At 30.1% G+C, this 21,561-nt stretch overlaps 1 protein-coding gene across 1 annotated transcript; it reads left to right on the forward strand.

The window, feature by feature from the left end:
- The first annotated feature begins 9,361 nt into the window (after window positions 1-9,361).
- Window positions 9,362-20,831, forward strand: LOC132730112 (potassium voltage-gated channel protein Shaw-like). Its single transcript, XM_060715967.1, has 4 exons — window positions 9,362-9,537; window positions 17,033-17,335; window positions 18,848-19,013; window positions 19,672-20,831. Exons 2-4 carry the CDS (start codon window positions 17,043-17,045, stop codon window positions 20,764-20,766), a joined length of 1,554 nt encoding a protein of 517 aa, XP_060571950.1. The 5' UTR covers window positions 9,362-9,537; window positions 17,033-17,042; the 3' UTR covers window positions 20,767-20,831.
- Window positions 20,832-21,561: the final 730 nt, after the last annotated feature.

Below are 21,561 nucleotides of genomic sequence, written 5' to 3' on the forward strand. Positions count from 1 at the left end.
AACAAACACATGGGAAATGTTGTAATGGCGATGCTCTGAAACACAATTTTGATATGAACCCAGATCCTGAGGATTGGTAGTGAAAATATTGTTTGCCATATTATTGCCACAACTTAAATTAGAAGATCGAAACACGAGGCTATTTCATTTGTACGAGAGAATGTAGCCCCCGAGTATAAATACGATTGCTGAGTGTTTTAATGATCTTTATCATCATATTTGTATCATATACAAAGATAAAAACATGTTCCCTGTCGTCGGACTAATAAACTATTAAATCTCAGAAAAATTAACCAATGTACGAACATCTGAATGTGACATTTATATCGTTATCTCTTTCCCTGTCGTCAAAGTAAGTAAACCCAAGAACAAAATGAGCCGGTAACTAATACATGCACTCCAGTTAATGTACTGTGCATATATTTGTATACGATTTTACTACTTCCAATATTAAATTTTCCAAACTATGACAAGGATGATTCATATCACGCTAGTATCTAAATATGCACCTACTTGTCTTTATTGAAAAAGAAAGAAAACATATATAGTACAGACACTATGGATACGATTGTTACAAATCATACAGTGTAAATATCAACAAAATATATTCTTAAAATACAAACGTTGTATCTCTCGTTATTAAATCATTTCATAATTCGGTTGTTTTTTTTCTTGTTTTTTTTTTGTATTTTTGTACGTGTTTCATTACGTTACTGAAACAAAAACAAATCCTTAATGTTTTTACCCGATTTGATCTAAACAGAACAAACGAAGAATGAAACTTGACATTTGTGTCTTATTTGCCTCTTCTCAAAAGCTTTTCAGATTGGGTGTTTCATTAATTTTAAATTGTATACAAACATAGACAAATAATAAAAATATTAAAGATAATAATCCATTAAATTTGCAGTGTGTATTCAGGTCTCGTTTAATTGAGGAAATGAAATTAATGTTTGGGATGATTTGCGAAAAGCAGAAACGCCAATACATTGCTTATTCTTTTGATATCTATTGACATTTACAAATTATAGGAAATAGATGTTTCATATTGAGAATATATTCGTTTGTATGTCAATCATTCTTGTATACTTGGCACTAACGGGTCGTTATTTTTGATAAATATCTCTTACAGCGAATGTTCTGTTCAAGTCAGAAAACTGTTAAGCGGCTGTGAAATATGTTTGATTATGATTCAAGGATCAAGTGACAAAATTGAATATGGAATAAGAAAAGGAATTATTATATCAATGATATAAAGGTAAGACTTGTTTTGTCCTTTAACGTGCTTATTTGCAATTAAAAGCGAATCTGATTTGTAATATACAAACACTTAATAATGTACAATCAACCAAAAGTACCTTCAGTTTCTAATTTTTTTCAATAGTTTCAATTTAAAATTATTGTTTTTTCGATTTTTAAGATAATTCCATAACATACGTTTTTGCAATGTAGCAATGCTGGGGGAAAATGCATTTTGTGACAAAAATAAATATGATTTTGATTAACAAAGAACCACAGTAATATTATGATTCTAAGATAACAAACTGTTTTTAATAAACGAGTTCCATGAATAACTTTGATGAATTGCTTCAAAACTTATAAGTTTTTAAGACGTAACAAAAATAAAACATATTTTTTCAACAAAAAAGTATGCTTTTGATTTTTAATAAAGAACCAATTTGAAAGTAATATCTTAATAAATTCAATAATTTAGTTAGGACATAAAGGACTTTTTAAATCCACTGGTTAGAAACTAATAAGAGTTTGCAATGCAATAAAAACATAACATAATTCACTATAAAAATATAGAACTAAATGATTAAAAGCAAATATAAAAATCACTTAACTTAACTTTGGACCTCTAAACTTGTTTATAAACCACGTCAGTGTTTAAATTGTAAGAGCACAGAATACTTGAATAAGTTTTGAAGAAAAAATGAGTTTTTACTTTGTAATATTTTCCTTTCAGACTAAACAAAACATCTTTCAAACCCTAATGTTTAACCGATAGGATTTCTATGCTTCCATTCTATTTCATCTCTCCTTTGTCTCATTATTTAAAAGACTGCGTACACAAACCATAATTATTAAAAGTTGTCTTTACCATGTATCTTTTGGATGTTTGCTCAAAGGAGTAATTATTTTAGGAATTCATATACTAATATTTAAGAGCCATGTTGATTTCAAAAGTAAAATGATAAATGAAGTTTTTATTTTTAAATTGATATATCTTCTTTTGTGCTGAAAACAGTTGAGTACGAAGATAAACGATCATATAGAAATAGAGTGTTTAATATAAATACCTGATGTCGAATGATATCTACAAATTACTAACTTTACCACTAAATTTATTACAAATGGAATTAGTATAATCCAAGGTATGTCAAGTAATCTTTCGAGTGAAAAACAAAACATTTCTACCATTCAATGAGAGAAGAAAATAGTAAACAAATTTATTTTAATATGTTAGAGTGTTTCTTGTTTGTGCTGAGAGTCAAAATACAGACTTTAATGTTTGAAATGAATTAAAGCTTTTTTTTTCAAAAATGTTTGATATAAGAAAAAATTCCAACTAAAACTATAAAGACAAAAAAATCATTTTAAATCTTATCTTTTTATTTGATTGAATTTTTATTTGAAGTTTTTTTGTTGTTTTATTTTTTTCATGTGATTTTTTTCCAAAATGACACTTGTATTCAGTGTTCAACCTATAAATAGTTGTTCGAACTAGATGTTATCAATTCTTTTCAAAACCGTGTATTTCAAGATGTTGAAATGTCGCGAACAATGAATAGCAACCGGAGAATTTCGCAATGCATATTCAAATAAAATAATCTTTTCCGTCAAGTAAAAATGTTAAAGAAAAATACAATTGTACATGTACATGGTTTATGAATAAACAATATAATGTATTGAAAGATTAACCATAATTTACTGACTTTTTCCAGTTATTTTTTGACATATAATCATCGCTCAATATGACAATTTAATTCTTCAAATTTATTTTACAATTTTAATAAAAAAAGTAGTAAACGTAGAAACTCAGTATTAAAATAGCACATGAAACACACAAAAAAAGAAAGCAATATTCATTAAATATGTAAAAAAAAAATATATTACAATTATTGTATAATAAAACAATTATGCTCAACGTGGTAATATAACCAGTGTCATATTGTTAATAAGTGTGAACAGATACCTTAAAAGGGGATCTTCGCTAATAGCGATAACATAATAAGGGACAACATACAAGTGTGGAGTTGATCATGCCTTACACAAATGGATTAAAAATGATTGCATATATCCGTTGCTATTAATAATCACGATATTACATTTATGACAATAAAAATAACAATTATAATATAATATTATATATGTATTTTATTATTTCAAAAATGTAAATGAACTATTGATTTTGACTACTGTTTGGTATGTTCCAAATAAAATACCACATGAACTTGAAATTCTATCAAATCACCAATATTAATAATATCCAAAGATACGCCCTATATAGTATAAATAAACTTATACCAGAGGAAAGTATATTTTGAATATCATTGACCTGTATATTTTAGATATTATCATTAATATTGATAAGATTTCAAGTTCCTGTGGAAAGAAAGTAATATTTTAATCTCTAGCATGCTTACCAAAGTTCATAATGAACAATGTCTTTCGTCCGCTCATTCATAAGTGATATACAATTCTGGTAAAAACCAATTAACCATTGAAAAGTTTATAAGAATATCTGGTCATCGATAAATATCTAGTAGTTCATCACCACTTGCTGCATATCTTGCTTGGACGCCCTTTGATGCTTTGAATCAATGCTTTTCTTGTTAATTAAATTGAAAGAAACAGGGGTGTCAGTATCTGCATGGAAATGTTCTACTAACAACTTTAGGTGTGTGATATATGTCAAAAGTTTCGGGGGAAAAAAGTGAAGAAATGTTATGCTGTATCAAAAATATTGCAAAAGGGTATATAAAGCAAAACAATATACAATTGGTAAGTCAGGTTTCAAACATGGTAACAACATGGTAACAACATGACGATTTATCTAAAATATAACAATATGTGAGTTAGATCATATATTAGTTAGGTATCTATCAATATAAGGTAAATGAGAATAATGTCACGGGGACAGAATAATAAATACATACAACAACAATGTTCATGTTATTCGTCAAGTAATAGTGAGAAAAAAAAACACAATAGCACGGTGCATATCCATATCGGTACCCTCTTTGCGAAATCTGCTGAAACGGTACCCTCTTTGCTTATGCACAGGCCACTCTCTGCTAAAAACTAACCAACGATAGATAACAATCCAGTAAAATTTCAATATAATAAGGAAAGAAGGTATGACACGTAGAAAAGATGTATACCACGGAACACTAGAATGTTTTATCTACATGTATGTGCTGATTTGTCATGTGCCCGTTTTTCATGTACTACAACTTCACAATAAGCTACAAAAAATCGACATGTCTTGCTTCGCCCATCACCTCGACATATTTTTCGGGCTAAAAATGAACCTGTGGCTTGATTATATATGCATCATACATATTTAGTATGTTCATTTACATATCATCTTCGGACAAATGGCAGTATATTGTCAAAAATAATTGTAAAATTCATAAAAACACCCTACTTTCGGTTTTGCAGCGGCACGGGCTACCTCTCTTCATTTGAATTTTTATATCACAGGCACCCTCTCATTTTTTACACATAGGCACCCTCAAGGCACGACATATTCTTTTATTTGCGTTAATCGTAAGGTATGTATAAATATTTCTTACTTTTATGTAAATATTACATACTTCACGATTCGCTGCAAAACCGAAAGTAGGGTGTTTTTATGAATTTTACAATTATTTTTGACAATATACTGCTATTTGTCCGAAGATGATATGTAAATGAACATACTAAATATGTATGATGCATATATAATCAAGCCACAGGTTCATACCAGTCCGAAAAGTATGTCGAGGTGATGGGCGAAGCAAGACATGTTGATTTTTTGTAGCTTATTGTGAAGTTGCAGTACATGAAAAACGGGCACATGACAAATCAGCACATAGATAAAACATTCTAGTGTTCCGTGGTATACATCTTTTCCACGTGTCATACCTCCTTTCCTTATTACAATGAATTTTTACTGGCTTGTTATCCATCGCTGGTTTGTTTTGAGCAGAGAATGACCTGTGCATGCACAAAGAGGGTACCGTTTCAGCAGATTTCGCAAAGAGGGTACCGATATGGATATGCACCGTGAATAGTGACAAATAAAAAGACAACTAATACAGCAAATGTTGGTCATCAAAAATGCAATCAAACCTATAGTTAATGTAAACAGATACTGTACGTTTAGGATAATTATTTAGAGACGCGGATGTCAAGTCCATTATAACTGTGTAAAACAGTTATCATATTGTGTTTATAATCTCAAGTCAAACAGGCTTGCTATATAAATGAAAATATCGACAACTTAATCAAATGTCAGCGTAACGCAGCAGGTAAAGTTGTCAGTTAATCTTCTTGTAAAATAGCAAAGCAAGACTGCTGGTTCGGATTGTACTTTTTCGCGAATATTATTTCTGAAAATAAACAATCAAATACAAATATGGTATATTTTTCTCGACGTAAGGAAATGTTTAGTGTTGCGTTCATTTCTTTTAACATCTCATTTCAAATTTGTGTTTTGTTTTTAAAAGTAATATCTAGCAAGTTTGTACAACTTTATACTGAATACTAAACGGAATGAATAGTTTCAACTATAATTCATTTGGCACGAAATACTCGTGCTCTGCACAAGTACTATGATTACTGCATGCTTCACACTACATAGGATAAAAATAGTATTACCGGCATATTTAAAATATAGATATTATGACAAAACTTATTTGATTTCCCAATTCCTTTGCATCTTTAGTAAAATTTAAAACGATAAAAAAGAAAAAGTTACACAACTTGTGAGGCTCCAACTCGTGAAAAAATTTCAGTTGTATCGCATCCCAATGGCTTTACCAACTTTGCCATCGAGACATTTCAAACCCCATCGCGGGATCCAGTTTTGTGGACGGACTGACGGACTGACAGACAGACGGACGGACGAAAAGACGGACGGACAGACGGACGGAGGGTAAACCTAAAGTCCCCTCCGGTTAAACCGGTAGGGGACTAATAAGCACATACACGGCACTCGGCTCATGGTAGAAATGCGCAGTTAATCATCGTGTATTTTTTGCAAAAAACTAATATTTAATCACATGTTTCTTCTATGACTTCATCTAAGTAATTCTTTAAAATAATGGATGTCCGTTACTTTTTGTCGATATTGCTAGCAACGGCAGAGGCCGATATTGTTTACAACGGGAAAATGACAGGCACGCAGAAATTAGAAAATCACGAGATCAAATTTTTGTTGTAATTTGGGAATTACATCTATATAAACATTTTATAAAAAAAATCAGAAGACGAACAGAGGAAAGAAAATTTCAAGATCCTTAGTGTTTATGTGGCATATAATAGTTCCATTGTACTAGTATCATAATAAATACATGTGCTAGATTTTATTGTTTTATAATTATAAAATGTAAATATGACAATCAATTATTGATAGAATACCTGAAGAAAGATCAAATACATTTAACTAGATGAATTTGGAAATAAAACATTTTGTATGTTGCTATCATTTGATATAAAGTTTAAAATGACCATAAACAAACTCAGTCAGCTGATAGACATTAAAATATTCATTTCTAATGCAAAAGCCAAAAAAGTTCTTCCTTACACAACAGGTCATTTCACGCAGTAACCCCCGACCCCTCCCTTTCAGTATGATTTCGAATAAGAAACTGAACGATCGTATTTGAAACATGAAATCTTTTAGATTACTAGCAAACATGGTGAAACAATATTGAAACATTTTAATTTTTAGTGGCTAACTCCATTTCATTTTTAAAGATATTAAAAACTACGGATTTGCATCAGAAACATGAATCTAGGAAATCATCTAGATCGAAGTTTTTGGATAAGAAAAGAAAGAACTAAGAAGCGTGAAATCTCTCGATATTTTTTCTTAAGAGTTAGGTTGCAATCGTCTAAAAAAAATTAATTTAAAGCACATTTATTGTTTATGTAAAAATGCTGACCATGTTATATCAGTTATAAGACTATATCTCTTTTTAAATATTGTTTTCTTTTTCCTATTTTGAAATGAAACAAATTTAATATTCAAAAGTTAGATTAATTTAGATTAAAAGAGCAATTTTTATTTTTAAGGACTTTTGTTTTTATTCACTACATTTCCGTTTAATGAATTTATTTATTTATTTATTTATATTTTCATTTATTAATTTATTTATTTTGATTTTAATTTTTCATTTTTATATTGTGTATATTTTTTATGTATTCAGATAATGTCAGCGATATTTATGTCAGCATATTAATAGCATTCATATGGTACTTATTTGCTATATACTCGTATGTAACAAAAAAGAGCTGTGTCTTGTAACTGCTTGTCATATTATCGTTTGTATGACTCATGCAATGCAAATTTATACAAATGTTCATTTATATATAAAGAGAGAGAGACAGATTTTATCATAATAATTTTACGTTTTATCATTATAGCATAATTTGAATAGTGGCATTAACAGGCGGCACATTAATTATTTACAATGCGTAATAAAATCAACAAATATATATATCAAAGTGCGTTAATGTAGATAACAATAAGTCCCCGTTGGTATTATAAAATGTCAAACTAATCATGTACACATTAGGTAAATGGTTATTGAATCCCTGACGTGCTGAGATAATTTTAATTTCATTAATTGCATTCCATTGTGCAACTTTCATTAGTTTTATGACATTTTCAATCTCATATCTAATTCTTTGATTCCGAAATTTATTATTCCCTTTCGAAGTAATGGAATTGTTGAACTTAATTTGTCTGTTGCATCAACCTGCAACTTGTGTCAATTTTAGTTTTCATTCTCTATGTCTCCGACCATTATGTTTAGATGGCAGATTCACACTTGCAAATACGTTTTCAGGACAATAACATTGCCGTTATGTTCACTTGTCGAGGTAACTGTTCTAACTGATTGAAACCGTCATCTTGTACAATTTGATATTTTGTGGGAACATCCACCATGCCTATTGATCCACGTATGTATAACTATCAAATGCAATTTATTTTTAGGTTGTTAGAAATGTTAACTTTGTGTTTGAATTAATGTGTTTGAACGCAATAAAAAGGAGTCTATACTGCCAAACAAACACATGGGAAATGTTGTAATGGCGATGCTCTGAAACACAATTTTGATATGAACCCAGATCCTGAGGATTGGTAGTGAAAATATTGTTTGCCATATTATTGCCACAACTTAAATTAGAAGATCGAAACACGAGGCTATTTCATTTGTACGAGAGAATGTAGCCCCCGAGTATAAATACGATTGCTGAGTGTTTTAATGATCTTTCTCATCATATTTGTATCATATACAAAGATAAAAACATGTTCCCTGTCGTCAGACTATTAAACTATTAAATCTCAGAAAAATTAACCAATGTACGAACATCTGAATATGACATTTCTATCGTTATCTCTTTCCCTGTCGTCAAAGTAAGTAAACCCAAGAACAAAATGAGCCGGTAACTAATACATGCACTCCAGTTAATGTACTGTGCATATATTTGTATACGATTTTACTACTTCCAATATTAAATTTTCCAAACTATGACAAGGATGATTCATATCACGCTAGTATCTAAATATGCACCTACTTGTCTTTATTGAAAAAGAAAGAAAACATATATAGTACAGACACTATGGATACGATTGTTACAAATCATACAGTGTAAATATCAACAAAATATATTCTTAAAATACAAACGTTGTATCTCTCGTTATTAAATCATTTCATAATTCGGTTGTTTTTTGTTGTTTTTTTTGTATTTTTGTACGTGTTTCATTACGTTACTGAAACAAAAACAAATCCTTAATGTTTTTACCCGATTTGATCTAAACAGAACAAACGAAGAATGAAACTTGACATTTGTGTCTTATTTGCCTCTTCTCAAAAGCTTTTCAGATTGGGTGTTTCATTAATTTTAAATTGTATACAAACATAGACAAATAATAAAAATATTAAAGATAATAATCCATTAAATTTGCAGTGTGTATTCAGGTCTCGTTCAATTGAGGAAATGAAATTAATGTTTGGGATGATTTGCGAAAAGCAGAAACGCCAATACATTGCTTATTCTTTTGATATCTATTGACATTTACAAATTATGGGAAATAGATGTTTCATATTGAGAATATATTCGTTTGTATGTCAATCATTCTTGTATACTTGGCACTAACGGGTCGTTATTTTTGATAAATATCTCTTACAGCGAATGTTCTGTTCAAGTCAGAAAACTGTTAAGCGGCTGTGAAATATGTTTGATTATGATTCAAGGATCAAGTGACAAAATTGAATATGGAATAAGAAAAGGAATTATTATATCAATGATATAAAGGTAAGACTTGTTTTGTCCTTTAACGTGCTTATTTGCAATTAAAAGCGAATCTGATTTGTAATATACAAACACTTAATAATGTACAATCAACCAAAAGTACCTTCAGTTTCTAATTTTTTCAATAGTTTCAATTTAAAATTATTGTTTTTCGATTTTTAAGATAATTCCATAACATACGTTTTTGCAATGTAGCAATGCTGGGGGAAAATGCATTTTGTGACAAAAATAAATATGATTTTGATTAACAAAGAACCACAGTAATATTATGATTCTAAGATAACAAACTGTTTTTAATAAACGAGTTCCATGAATAACTTTGATGAATTGCTTCAAAACTTATAAGTTTTTAAGACGTAACAAAAATAAAACATAATTTTTCAACAAAAAAAGTATGCTTTTGATTTTTAATAAAGAACCAATTTGAAAGTAATATCTTAATAAATTCAATAATTTAGTTAGTACATAAATAACTTTTTTAAATCCACTGGTTAAAACTAATAAAAGTTTACATTGCAATAAAAGCATAACATAATTCACTATAAAAATATAGAACTAAATGATTAAAAGCAAATATAAAAATCACTTATCCTCACTTTGGACCTCTAAACATGTTTATAAACCTCGTAAGTGTTTAAATTGTTAGAGCACAGAATACTTGAATAAGTTTTGAAGAAAAAATGAATTTTTACTTTATAATATTTTCCTTTCAGACTAAACAAAACATCTTTCAAACCCTGATGTTTAACCGATAGGATTTCTATGCTTCCATTCTATTTCATCTCTCCTTTGTCTCATTATTTAAAAAACTGCGTACACAAACCATTATTAAAAGTTGTCTTTACCATGTATCTTTTGGATGTTTGCTCAAAGGAGTAATTAATTTAGGAATTCATATACTAATATTTAAGATCCATGTTGATTTCAAAAGTAAAATGATAAATGAAGTTTTTATTTTTAAATTGATATATCTTCTTTTGTGCTGAAAACAGTTGAGTACGAAGATAAACGATCATATAGAAATAGAGTGTTTAATATAAATACCTGATGTCGAATGATATCTACAAATTACTAACTTTACCACTAAATTTATTACAAATGGAATTAGTATAATCCAAGGTATGTCAAGTAATCTTTCGAGTGAAAAACAAAACATTTCTACCATTCAATGAGAGAAGAAAATAGTAAACAAATTTATTTTAATATGTTAGAGTGTTTCTTGTTTGTGCTGAGAGTCAAAATACAGACTTTAATGTTTGAAATGAATTAAAGCTTTTTTTTTCAAAACATGTTTGATATAAGAAAAAATTCCAACTAAAACTATAAAGACAAAAAATCATTTTAAATCTTATCTTTTTATTTGATTGAATTTTTATTTGAAGTTTTTTTTGTTGTTTTATTTTTTTCATGTGATTTTTTTCCAAAATGACACTTGTATTCAGTGTTCAACCTATAAATAGTTGTTCGAACTAGATGTTATCAATTCTTTTCAAAACCGTGTATTTCAAGATGTTGAAATGTCGCGAACAATGAATAGCAACCGGAGAATTTCGCAATGCATATTCACATAAAATAATCTTTTCCGTCAAGTAAAAATGATAAAGAAAAATACAATTGTACATGTACATGGTTTAAGAATAAACAATATAATATATTGAAAGATTAACCATAATTTACTGACTTTTTCCAGTTATTTTTTGACATATATTCATCGCTCAATATGACAATTTAATTCTTCAAATTTATTTTACAATTTTAATAAAAAAAAGTAGTAAACGTAAAAACTCAGTATTAAAATAGCACATGAAACACACAAAAAAAGAAAAAGAAAGCAATATTCATTAAATATGTAAAAAAAAAATATATTACAATTATTGTATAATAAAACAATTATGCTCAACGTGGTAATATAACCAGTGTCATATTGTTAATAAGTGTGAACAGATACCTTAAAAGGGGATCTTCGCTAATAGCGATAACATAATAAGGGACAACATACAAGTGTGGAGTTGATCATGCCTTACACAGATGGATTAAAAATGATTGCATATATCCGTTGCTATTAATAATCACGATATTACATTTATGACAATAAAAATAACAATTATAATATAATATTATATATGTATTTTATTATTTCAAAAATGTAAATGAACTATTGATTTTGACTACTGTTTGGTATGTTCCAAATAAAATACCACATGAACTTGAAATTCTATCAAATCACCAATATTAATAATATCCAAAGATACGCCCTATATAGTATAAATAAACTTATACCAGAGGAAAGTATATTTTGAATATCATTGACCTGTATATTTTAGATATTATCATTAATATTGATAAGATTTCAAGTTCCTGTGGAAAGAAAGTAATATTCTAATCTCTAGCATGCTTACCAAAGTTCATAATGAACAATGTCTTTCGTCCGCTCATTCATAAGTGATATACAATTCTGGTAAAAACCAATTAACCATTGAAAAGTTGATAAGAATATCTTGTCATCAAAAGTCTACTAGTTCATCTTAACTTGCTGCATTTCTTGCTTGGACACCCTTTGATGCTTTGAATCAATGCTTTTCTTGTTAATTAAATTGAAAGAAACAGGGGTGTCAGTATCTGCATGGAAATGTTCTACTAACAACTTTAGGTGTGTGATATATGTCAAAAGTTTCGGGGGAAAAAAGTGAAGAAATGTTATGCTGTATCAAAAATATTGTAAAAGGGTATATAAAGCAAAACAATATACAATTGGTAAGTCAGGTTTCAAACATGGTAACAACAAGACGATTTATCTAAAATATAACAATATGTGAGTTAGATCATATATTAGTTAGGTATCTATCAATATAAGGTAAATGAGAATAATGTCACGGGGACAGAATAATAAATACATACAACAACAATGTTCATGTTATTCGTCAAATAAGAGAGAGAAAAAAACACAATAGTGACAAATAAAAAGACAACTAATACAGCAAATGTTGGTCATCAAAAATGCAATCAAACCTATAGTTAATGTAAACAGATACTGTACGTTTAGGATAATTATTTAGAGACGCGGGTGTCAAGTCCATTATAACTGTGTAAAACAGTTATCATATTGTGTTTATAATCTCAAGTCAAACAGGCTTGCTATATAAATGAAAATATCGACAACTTAATCAAATGTCAGCGTAACGCAGCAGGTAAAGTTGTCAGTTAATCTTCTTGTAAAATAGCAAAGCAAGACTGCTGGTTCGGATTGTACTTTTTTCGCGAATATTATTTCTGAAAATAAACAATCAAATACAAATATGGTATATTTTTCTCGACGTAAGGAAATGTTTAGTGTTGCGTTCATTTCTTTTAACATCTCATTTCAAATTTGTGTTTTGTTTTTAAAAGTAATATCTAGCAAGTTTGTACAACTTTATACTGAATACTAAACGGAATGAATAGTTTCAATTATAATTCATTTGGCACGAAATACTCGTGCTCTGCACAAGTACTATGATTACTGCATGCTTCACACTACATAGGATAAAAATAGTATTACCGGCATATTTAAAATATAAGATATTATGACAAAACTTATTTGATTTCCCAATTCCTTTGCATCTTTAGTAAAATTTAAAACGATAAAAAAGAAAAAGTTACACAACTTGTGAGGCTCCAACTCGTGAAAAAATTTCAGTTGTATCGCATCCCAATGGCTTTACCAACTTTGCCATCGAGACATTTCAAACCTCATTTATTTACTTTGTACTATATTGGCCTCTAAAAGACCTGTGTTACCTATTCAGACAAAGATTGTAAACTTTTGTGTACACAAAACATGTAACGTCACTCTCACATTATCATAGCCGCACAGTACCGTGGGAATTTTTATTTACTATAGTATAACTATTTTAAGTAGGCACGCTTTCCATGATTTTTCGTGGCATTTCATTGTAATTGGCAGATTTTTTTATAACAATGTTAAGTGCATCTGGAACAAATCAACACCAAATAAGATTTATGCATGTTATTACTAAATAAACTTGTATGTTTATTAATGCAATTTGTATTTCGAGCTAAGGATGTTATACTATTTATTATCAAATATAAAATTTATTCTTATTGCGCAGGTGTTAAATAGACGTAGAGGAAAATATTTTACTTGGATCTATTATGCGGAGAATGTTTCTCCAATTTACAGCCGACCTTTCTCGAAACGAAAGGGATAGGTTAACTTATTGGATCATAATGTTTATTTGGACTATCTTTTAAATGCTGTCATTATTATTTTTGAGAAAAGGACGATATTTTTAAGTTCCTTACAAAGGTTTGAAAATTTAAGCATATTTGAGCCTATTGAAATAGTACGGTTTTATGTAACGTTTCCTAGATGCTAGGGAAAAAGGACATTTGAGAATATAATGAAACTCATCTCCAAAATCGTTTAGTTGACAGTGTTGGCATTTTCGTTCAGCATGAGGGACAAAAAACTGCCTCCACCTGCCTGTTTCTATAGGGAGCCTGTGGTTACCTGTTCTTAAGTAAAAAAGGTCAATCTTAGATAATTAGGTAATGTTATGAGGTACTGTTCGAAATTATTGTCGGATTTGAATGATTGGTATGTTAGACCTTTTGAAGAACCTGTAACTGAACTATTCCAGTTTTGCAAGAATTGGTCAATGAATGTACGTTTTATTGTCATACTGAAATTTTTAAGATTGATATTCATTTGGTTTTCCCATATGTATGTGAAACCGGTATTATTTAAAATTTGTTTCATACAGCCTGACCGGGACTCGAATCCGGGACCCTCGGAATACCGTACCGCGGAATACCGTACACTAAGCTATCCGGCCGCTTATACATTTTCTCCCCTAAATGGCGAACAGTTCTGAACTGTGACATACTCCCCTGCTGTACTGAAATTCGTCCTCGAATTTCACAGAGTTACAGAGCAATGTGAATTTAACTCTGAACTATATACAGTCACGGCTCCACGTTGGGCGCCAAATGTCACAGGGTGAGAAAAATGTGCAGCCCCACCTGGACTGAAACCAGGGAGCCCTGGAATACCGTATCGCGGCTTTACCGACTGAGCTTTCCGGTCGCTTACACATTTCTTCTCTAAATAGTGAACAGTTCTGAACTGTGACACACTGTTTCCATTTAAAACTTGTGTTAGAGTTGAGCATTATATCATAACATACTTTAGAAATTTTATTTCTGTTACCCATAACTAATTTGCCATCCTCGATTTAATGACTATGTCCATTGGATAGCGCCCAAGCTCTCTGTATAGCATATATAATGGTGTACTTTATTTGCTTTTAGTAATAGTTCTTAGGGAGTTATTTTGTACCGTTTCAATTAAATCCAGATTTTTGAATCCCCAAACTTCGCAGTTAAAAGTAAATATTGGAACAACAGTTTGGTCAAATAATTTCAACTGTAAATCATTTGGGATATCAAGATTAAATATTTTTGAATAAAGTATATGCATTGCTTTATATGCTTGATTTACTTTTTTTTCTATCTTTAAGAAAACTTCCTTTATTATTACTAGTGGTTCGTTGTTAAGAAGGAACGGAATTACCGGGTTTATTCTATCCAAATAAAATTATTTTAGTTATACTTTTATTTATTGTAAGTTTCCATTTAGAGCAATATTCGTAAAAGTCGTTCAATATTTTTTGTAATGATTCAGGACTATCACTCACAATTATAGTATCATCAGCAAAAAGTAACACAAATAGTTTAAGATAAAGGTCACCTTAAATATTTTGGTGTTCATTTTAATGCCATCATTGGTTAAACCAAGATGCGATTCTAGGTCGTTGAGATAAATAGAGAATAACGCTGGTGACAAAGTTTCCCGTTGGCGTACCCCACACTTACTTTTAAATAAACTAATAAATAACACATGGGTTTGTGGGTTACAGTAAAAATATCATCCAGAGGAAAATACTGTTACCAGATGCGATAGCCGGGGGTAACAGTATTCTTATGAGAGGTGATTTTTATTATTACCCCTCACTTTTTTCGTAATTTCCCATAGGCATCTGGGAGTTATTTTTACTGTTAATGCAAGTGTACCACGTAAATAAGAATTTTGTACTGTTACAGTATTTTTTAACACTATAAAATCTGGTCACGAGGTCTATTTTCTAAATAAAATGAAATAAAATGGCCGCCATTTTTTTCTCGATTCATTCTTATTTACGACGTTAAACCCAAAATTTAGTTGTTCGCATCCATGTGTGCATTTCGCGTATAAAATATATTTTTGTTGAATAGTCAAAAAGTGAACATCCGTTTCCAACGGAAGTAATTGCAATGTAAATAATTATGTGTCAAACTCGAACATGCAGAAGATTTAAGCATGCAACAAAGGATTATTTAACAATTTTAATCAGTAAAACGTTACAGATATGGTGGACAGACATAGGATATTATCGTTATTTTGTCAAAAACCATGCTAAGAATATTCTGGAAACAGGAGGATCAGATTTTACAGATCATAACCGTGTAAATGGGTTAGTGTTTTGTTTTCTTAATAAAACCTAGCTTATTGTATGTTTATGATTTGTAGATATCATCACTTGCTTAAAAAATAAAAGAAAAAGAAAACTTCTCAAGTAGGCCTAAAGTACACTTAAAACTTAAAAGGTAAGGACAGTTTAGTTATGGTAACTCTTGGTTTATTTTTGTTACAGTTAGATTTAGTTGACAATTTCAGATCATCACAGTATTTTTTTCGGGGTAATAAAATAAATAACACATGGGCTTGTGAGAAACAGTAAAAATATCATCCCTCGTAAAAATACTGTTACCCTCAGCTACGCCTCGGGTAACAGTATTTTCCTCGGGATGATATTTTTACTGTTACCAACAAACCTATGTGTTATTTATATACTGTTACTCACAAACCCATGTGTTATTTAAATTATTACTTTTTGACTATTCAATAAAAAGATATTTTATATGCAAAAAGCACTCCAGGCTGCAAGGAACTAAATTGTATGGATGTCATAGTTTCTCTGGTGATGCCCAATCGTGGTGAACTTCGAAAATAGGAATGAATGGAGAGAAAAATGGCGGCCATTTTATTTTACTTAGAAAATAGACCACGTGAGCAGATTTTATATTGTTAAAATAGTTACCTATGTAACAGTACAGATTTCACGTCACGTAGTACACTTGCATTAACAGTAAGAACAACTTCCAGAGACGTATGGGAAATTAACATTACGAAATAAGTGAGGGATAATAATATGAAATTGAACTTGTAATAATTTCTCTAGATGTTTTAGATAAAGGAGAAAATCACACTTCTTTGAAAGATGATTAAAGTCAATGTCCGGTTTGTTTTAGAAACGAAATGCTTTACGTAATGATGAAATGTTATAGTAAGCATTTGTTAGTTTGATTCGTAATAAAACGAAATAAGTTAGGACATGATAACGTTAACGTAAAACTTGTTTAACGTTCCTAATATTTTAGACTAATATCAATTTTTCAGTTTCAAAGAAATGGCCGGCAGGGTACGTATAGAAATTGGAGGTCAGGTATTCACAATTCCCCGTGAAAGCCTGGAAAAGGGGCCAACATCTCGCTTGCAGAAAATGTACAGATCAGCCTTTGCATCTTATAAAACATGTGTGATCGTCGAAGAAAGACCGCACGAAATGTTTGCTGCAATATTAGCAATGTATCAAACTGGAGAACTGCATATACCATTGACGTCATGTCCGGGTGCTTTCATGAACGAGTTGAATTTCTGGGAAATACCAGTGGAGTTACTTTCTCCTTGTTGTTACAACAGGTTAGATAGATTGATAAAATCTCTTTTTATACTTTTGGTTATTCTCAATATGGCATTGATGTCTTACTTTCGACCAACCACAATACTTTGAAAAACTGTAGGCCAAACAGAATTCCTTTGGCAAACCAAACTATGGGCTAGTAGATCATGTTATAAACTCGACCAACTTAGTAGAACCAGTCCTGTTATTTAATATCGTCCACCAGAATTTGTGACAAAACTATCGGGCAACCTGAATTCTGTGATAGACTATCTACTAACCAAAATACTGTCACAAATAACAACCAATGAAAACACTATGACAAACAAGTAGTCAACAAAATTCTTGTGACAAACTAAAGCCCAATAAAAATACTGTAAGAAAACACAGACCAGTCAAAACACATTGACCCTGTATCTGCTTTGTCATCCTAAAACAGTAGCATTATTTTAATTTTAATATCTATCAAGTATTTCTCATTATTCATAAATGTGTTGTGCAGCTGCAAATGATAAAATTCTTTAACAAAAGAAATGAATAAGTATGCATGATGATTTTTTTTAATATTCTTTTTAACACAAATATTTATAAATGTAATAGTTTTATGCTCTTAATTTGCAGTTCTACTGAAGGTGGATTGAATCACAATACAATGTCTCGTTTTATATTTTAATGTTTCTTTCTCAGTGGAATACCACAAACATTTATAATAAACCAAATAAACACAGGTTATCCTGATGTTTACAAATTGATATTAAAAACAGTAACCTTTATTTGTGGTGGAAAGCCACAATGTTATCACTTGTAAATGCAAAAATATAACTGTTTAATTTATCTATCTTTACAATATTCCTAAAAATTGTTTTGTTTAAAACTGACCAATAAATTTTTTAACATCTTTGTTCATTAAATAGGTTTCAATACAAAATAATGTAACATAGCAACATACATAGAATTTAGAAAAACAATCAACACTTCAGTCATAAGGTTTAACTACTTATTAAGTACAGACGGCTAAAATTACATTATCACCTAAATATAATAAAATTTTAAGCACCATTGATTGGACAAGGAGGAAAAGCCACATTTTATCTTCCGGTTACATAATTATTTATTTGACATCTGTGATTAAAACATATTATATCTGTAACTTAACAAATTTGAAATTTCACAAATTGTTTTGAAAATATGACCTTTTTAGAAAATGATAACATTTATAAATATTTGTGTTTAAAAGAAAATTAAAAGAAAATCATCATGCATATTTATTCTTTTTTTTTTTTTTTTTTTTTTTTTTTTTTTTTAAAAGAATTTTATCATTTTTCGACTGCACAACAAATGACCTATGCATGGCGAATTTCCGAGAAGGGACGTCAGATATCCAATAAATCTAAAAAGGTAATAAATCAATAAATAAAAAAAACTTACGGCAGATAATTGCAAACAATAACTTAAGCATTTTTTTGTTCAAGTACAATATTAAATTCAACGCTTAGTTATATTTGGTACGTACATAATATATTTCATTTCAGAATGCAAAGTTTTTACGACGAACAACAAACACTTAAACAGTTCAAAGATAGTTTAGAAGTAGAAACTTATCCAGAAGCACCGCAAACTTCACGATGTAGCCTACATTCAGCCCGTTTTAAGTTGTGGAACCTTGTAGAATACAGAAATCCATCGACGCCAGCTAGGGTTGGTTGTCAATAATCATATTTAACATTGAGTTTTGAATTTGTCTAATATCTATAAATGTTTATACATATTAGGAATGCCTCAAACATGATCATAATTTTACGATAAATTTCCAGAATATTTCCAATAGTTATTATATCTAGTACTTCATTCTCTTCCCCTCATGCATAGTTATATATCCATATTTTATCATGATAGATCGCGCATCTTTCTGTTCCGGAGAATGTTATCAAGTTTTTTCAGAATATGGTATTGTATGAACTTTCATAGCATTCAATCCTATAGAGAGATATAAATGTTGTTTTTATTATTTGTCTATCCGTATATTCAAATTCTTCTTTCATTCTGTTCTGACCTTGTATAGATAGAATCTGGCCAACAAAAAGGAAACAACTTTCAGATATGGACTATTGACGGCTCCTTGTTGGTAAAATTATTAAATATTAATCATCCTGTGGTATTGACTGTAGCCGCATACGTTATATAGACATGTGTGTTAGCGCTTAATTTGAGATACATGTACATGTATAAAGTATAATATTCTTAGTCTAGAAGTGCAAACTGTATAATATGATATGTTTATATCATTTTTATAGAAAAAATATTATAACAACACGTGGCTATTAGTTGAATGTGTGATTAAATTGTATTTTTTCAGGTCTATTTCATATTGTCCCTTCTTATGGTGCTGTTGTCGATATTCATATTGGCTGTAAAAACTGATTCAAACTTCCAGAGGAATATGACTAATTGCGAGCGTCTAGAATACATGACGTCTTCCGGTATGGAAAATGTGGAACTAATTAGAGAGACATTTGAAAAGTATTGTGACGAGAAAAATATTCCCGAAGAACCTAAACCTTATGCATTTACAAATAAACCCGATAAAAAGCCTCTTGAAGGTTTCAAGTATATTTTCGTCAAATTGCCGAATGACAATAAAAGCAGGCGTTCAGGAGAATATGACAATCGTACAAAAGCAAATAATTTTATTGGTACTAGGAGTAAATATGTATCAGTACCGAATATGAAAGTGACAATATATACGTTGTCTTTACTAGAGATTATCACCATTGCATTTTTCTCAGTTGACCTAGTTTTGAGGCTTGTTTCTTGTCCTAGTTTGAAACACTATTTCTTCTGCATTATTAATATAACTGATGCTTTAGCTTTAGTGTGTACATGTATTCATTTGCTTGTACTTCATATGCATAAGCATTGGCGATACACGGACAGTTGGATTGATATGTTGGAGTACTCACAAATGTTACGTGCTTTGAGGTTATTTCGTATTGTATCCAATATCCGAGCTGGAAAAGTTCTAGCTTACTCGATACGCGCAAACGTTAAAGATCTTTTCATTCTGTGTCTATTTCTGATTGCTGGAATGTGTACGTTTGCAAGCTGTTTCTACATAGCAGAAGATAAGAAGAATGTAAGCAGTATTTTGATTGGTTGGTATTGGGCTGTTGTAACAATGACTACGGTTGGATACGGAGATATTTCGCCACAGTCACAAGGAGGCCGATTCGTTGCGTGCATTTGTGCAATGGCAGGCGTGTTACTATTTGCTTTGACTTTGCCTATTTTTGCAAACCATTTTTTAACTTTGTACCAACACTCGGATGCGAAACATGCGTTTCAAAAACACCGTGGAAATGATTATTCGAATGCCATTGCTGACTCACAAACAGCGTGTAATAAACGAAGGGAAAAGGTTAAAACTTCTGTTAAAAAAGATCAATCCGTTTAGTACTTTACCAATTGTATAGACGTCGAATTATTTTCGTAAAAGGCAAATGGCTGAACAAAGCTTGTTTCTACCAGTATGACATTTACACATTTCATCGTTAATAATTAAGTGGCCATTTAACAATATTTTATACTTTTATTAATGTATACCTTTTGTTAGACCTTTAGGGGAATAGGTTGGCAAGACAAATTGACCGCATTGCCACCTTTTTAACATTGTGTTAGGCCATCTCAGAGCCTACAGCAATTCCCTACAATCTTTAGTAAACCAATCACCAGTAAGAAATATTAGAACTATTATTTAACTGAATAATTGCACTATTTTTTTTATGCTTTTTTTTTTTTTCTTTTTTTTTTTTCTTTTTATTTTTTTTTCTTTTTCAATTAAATTGTGAATTCTTGTTGTTTAATTATGTTACGTTAGGTTTTTAAATTTCGACATTTCGACGACCTTTATTTCGGAAAGGCCAAAGTTTAATTCAGGGAGCGATGTGAGGTTTGCCTATAAAATTTAATCTTCTCAATCGTACTATTTGTACTTTCGCCATTTTAATAAGATAGTCGAATGTACAATGGCCATAACGAAAACACCGTTAACTTTTAAATAGATTTTGAGTTCGCACATTTTTTGACTGATATACTCTTTAAGACTTGCAGGTAAGAAACGCTAGTCAGTCAATCTAAAAGATTATAACAGAAAAACACAACGAATGACAATTTGTTAATTAATTCCAAGAAATGAAATTATTAATTTTACATATATATATTTTTAATGTATACACTTCAAGACATCAGT

The sequence above is a fragment of the Ruditapes philippinarum genome, unplaced genomic scaffold, assembly GCF_026571515.1.
Source record: "Ruditapes philippinarum isolate M1 unplaced genomic scaffold, ASM2657151v2 ctg1882_1_1_1_1, whole genome shotgun sequence".
NCBI classification, from domain to species: domain Eukaryota; kingdom Metazoa; phylum Mollusca; class Bivalvia; order Venerida; family Veneridae; genus Ruditapes; species Ruditapes philippinarum.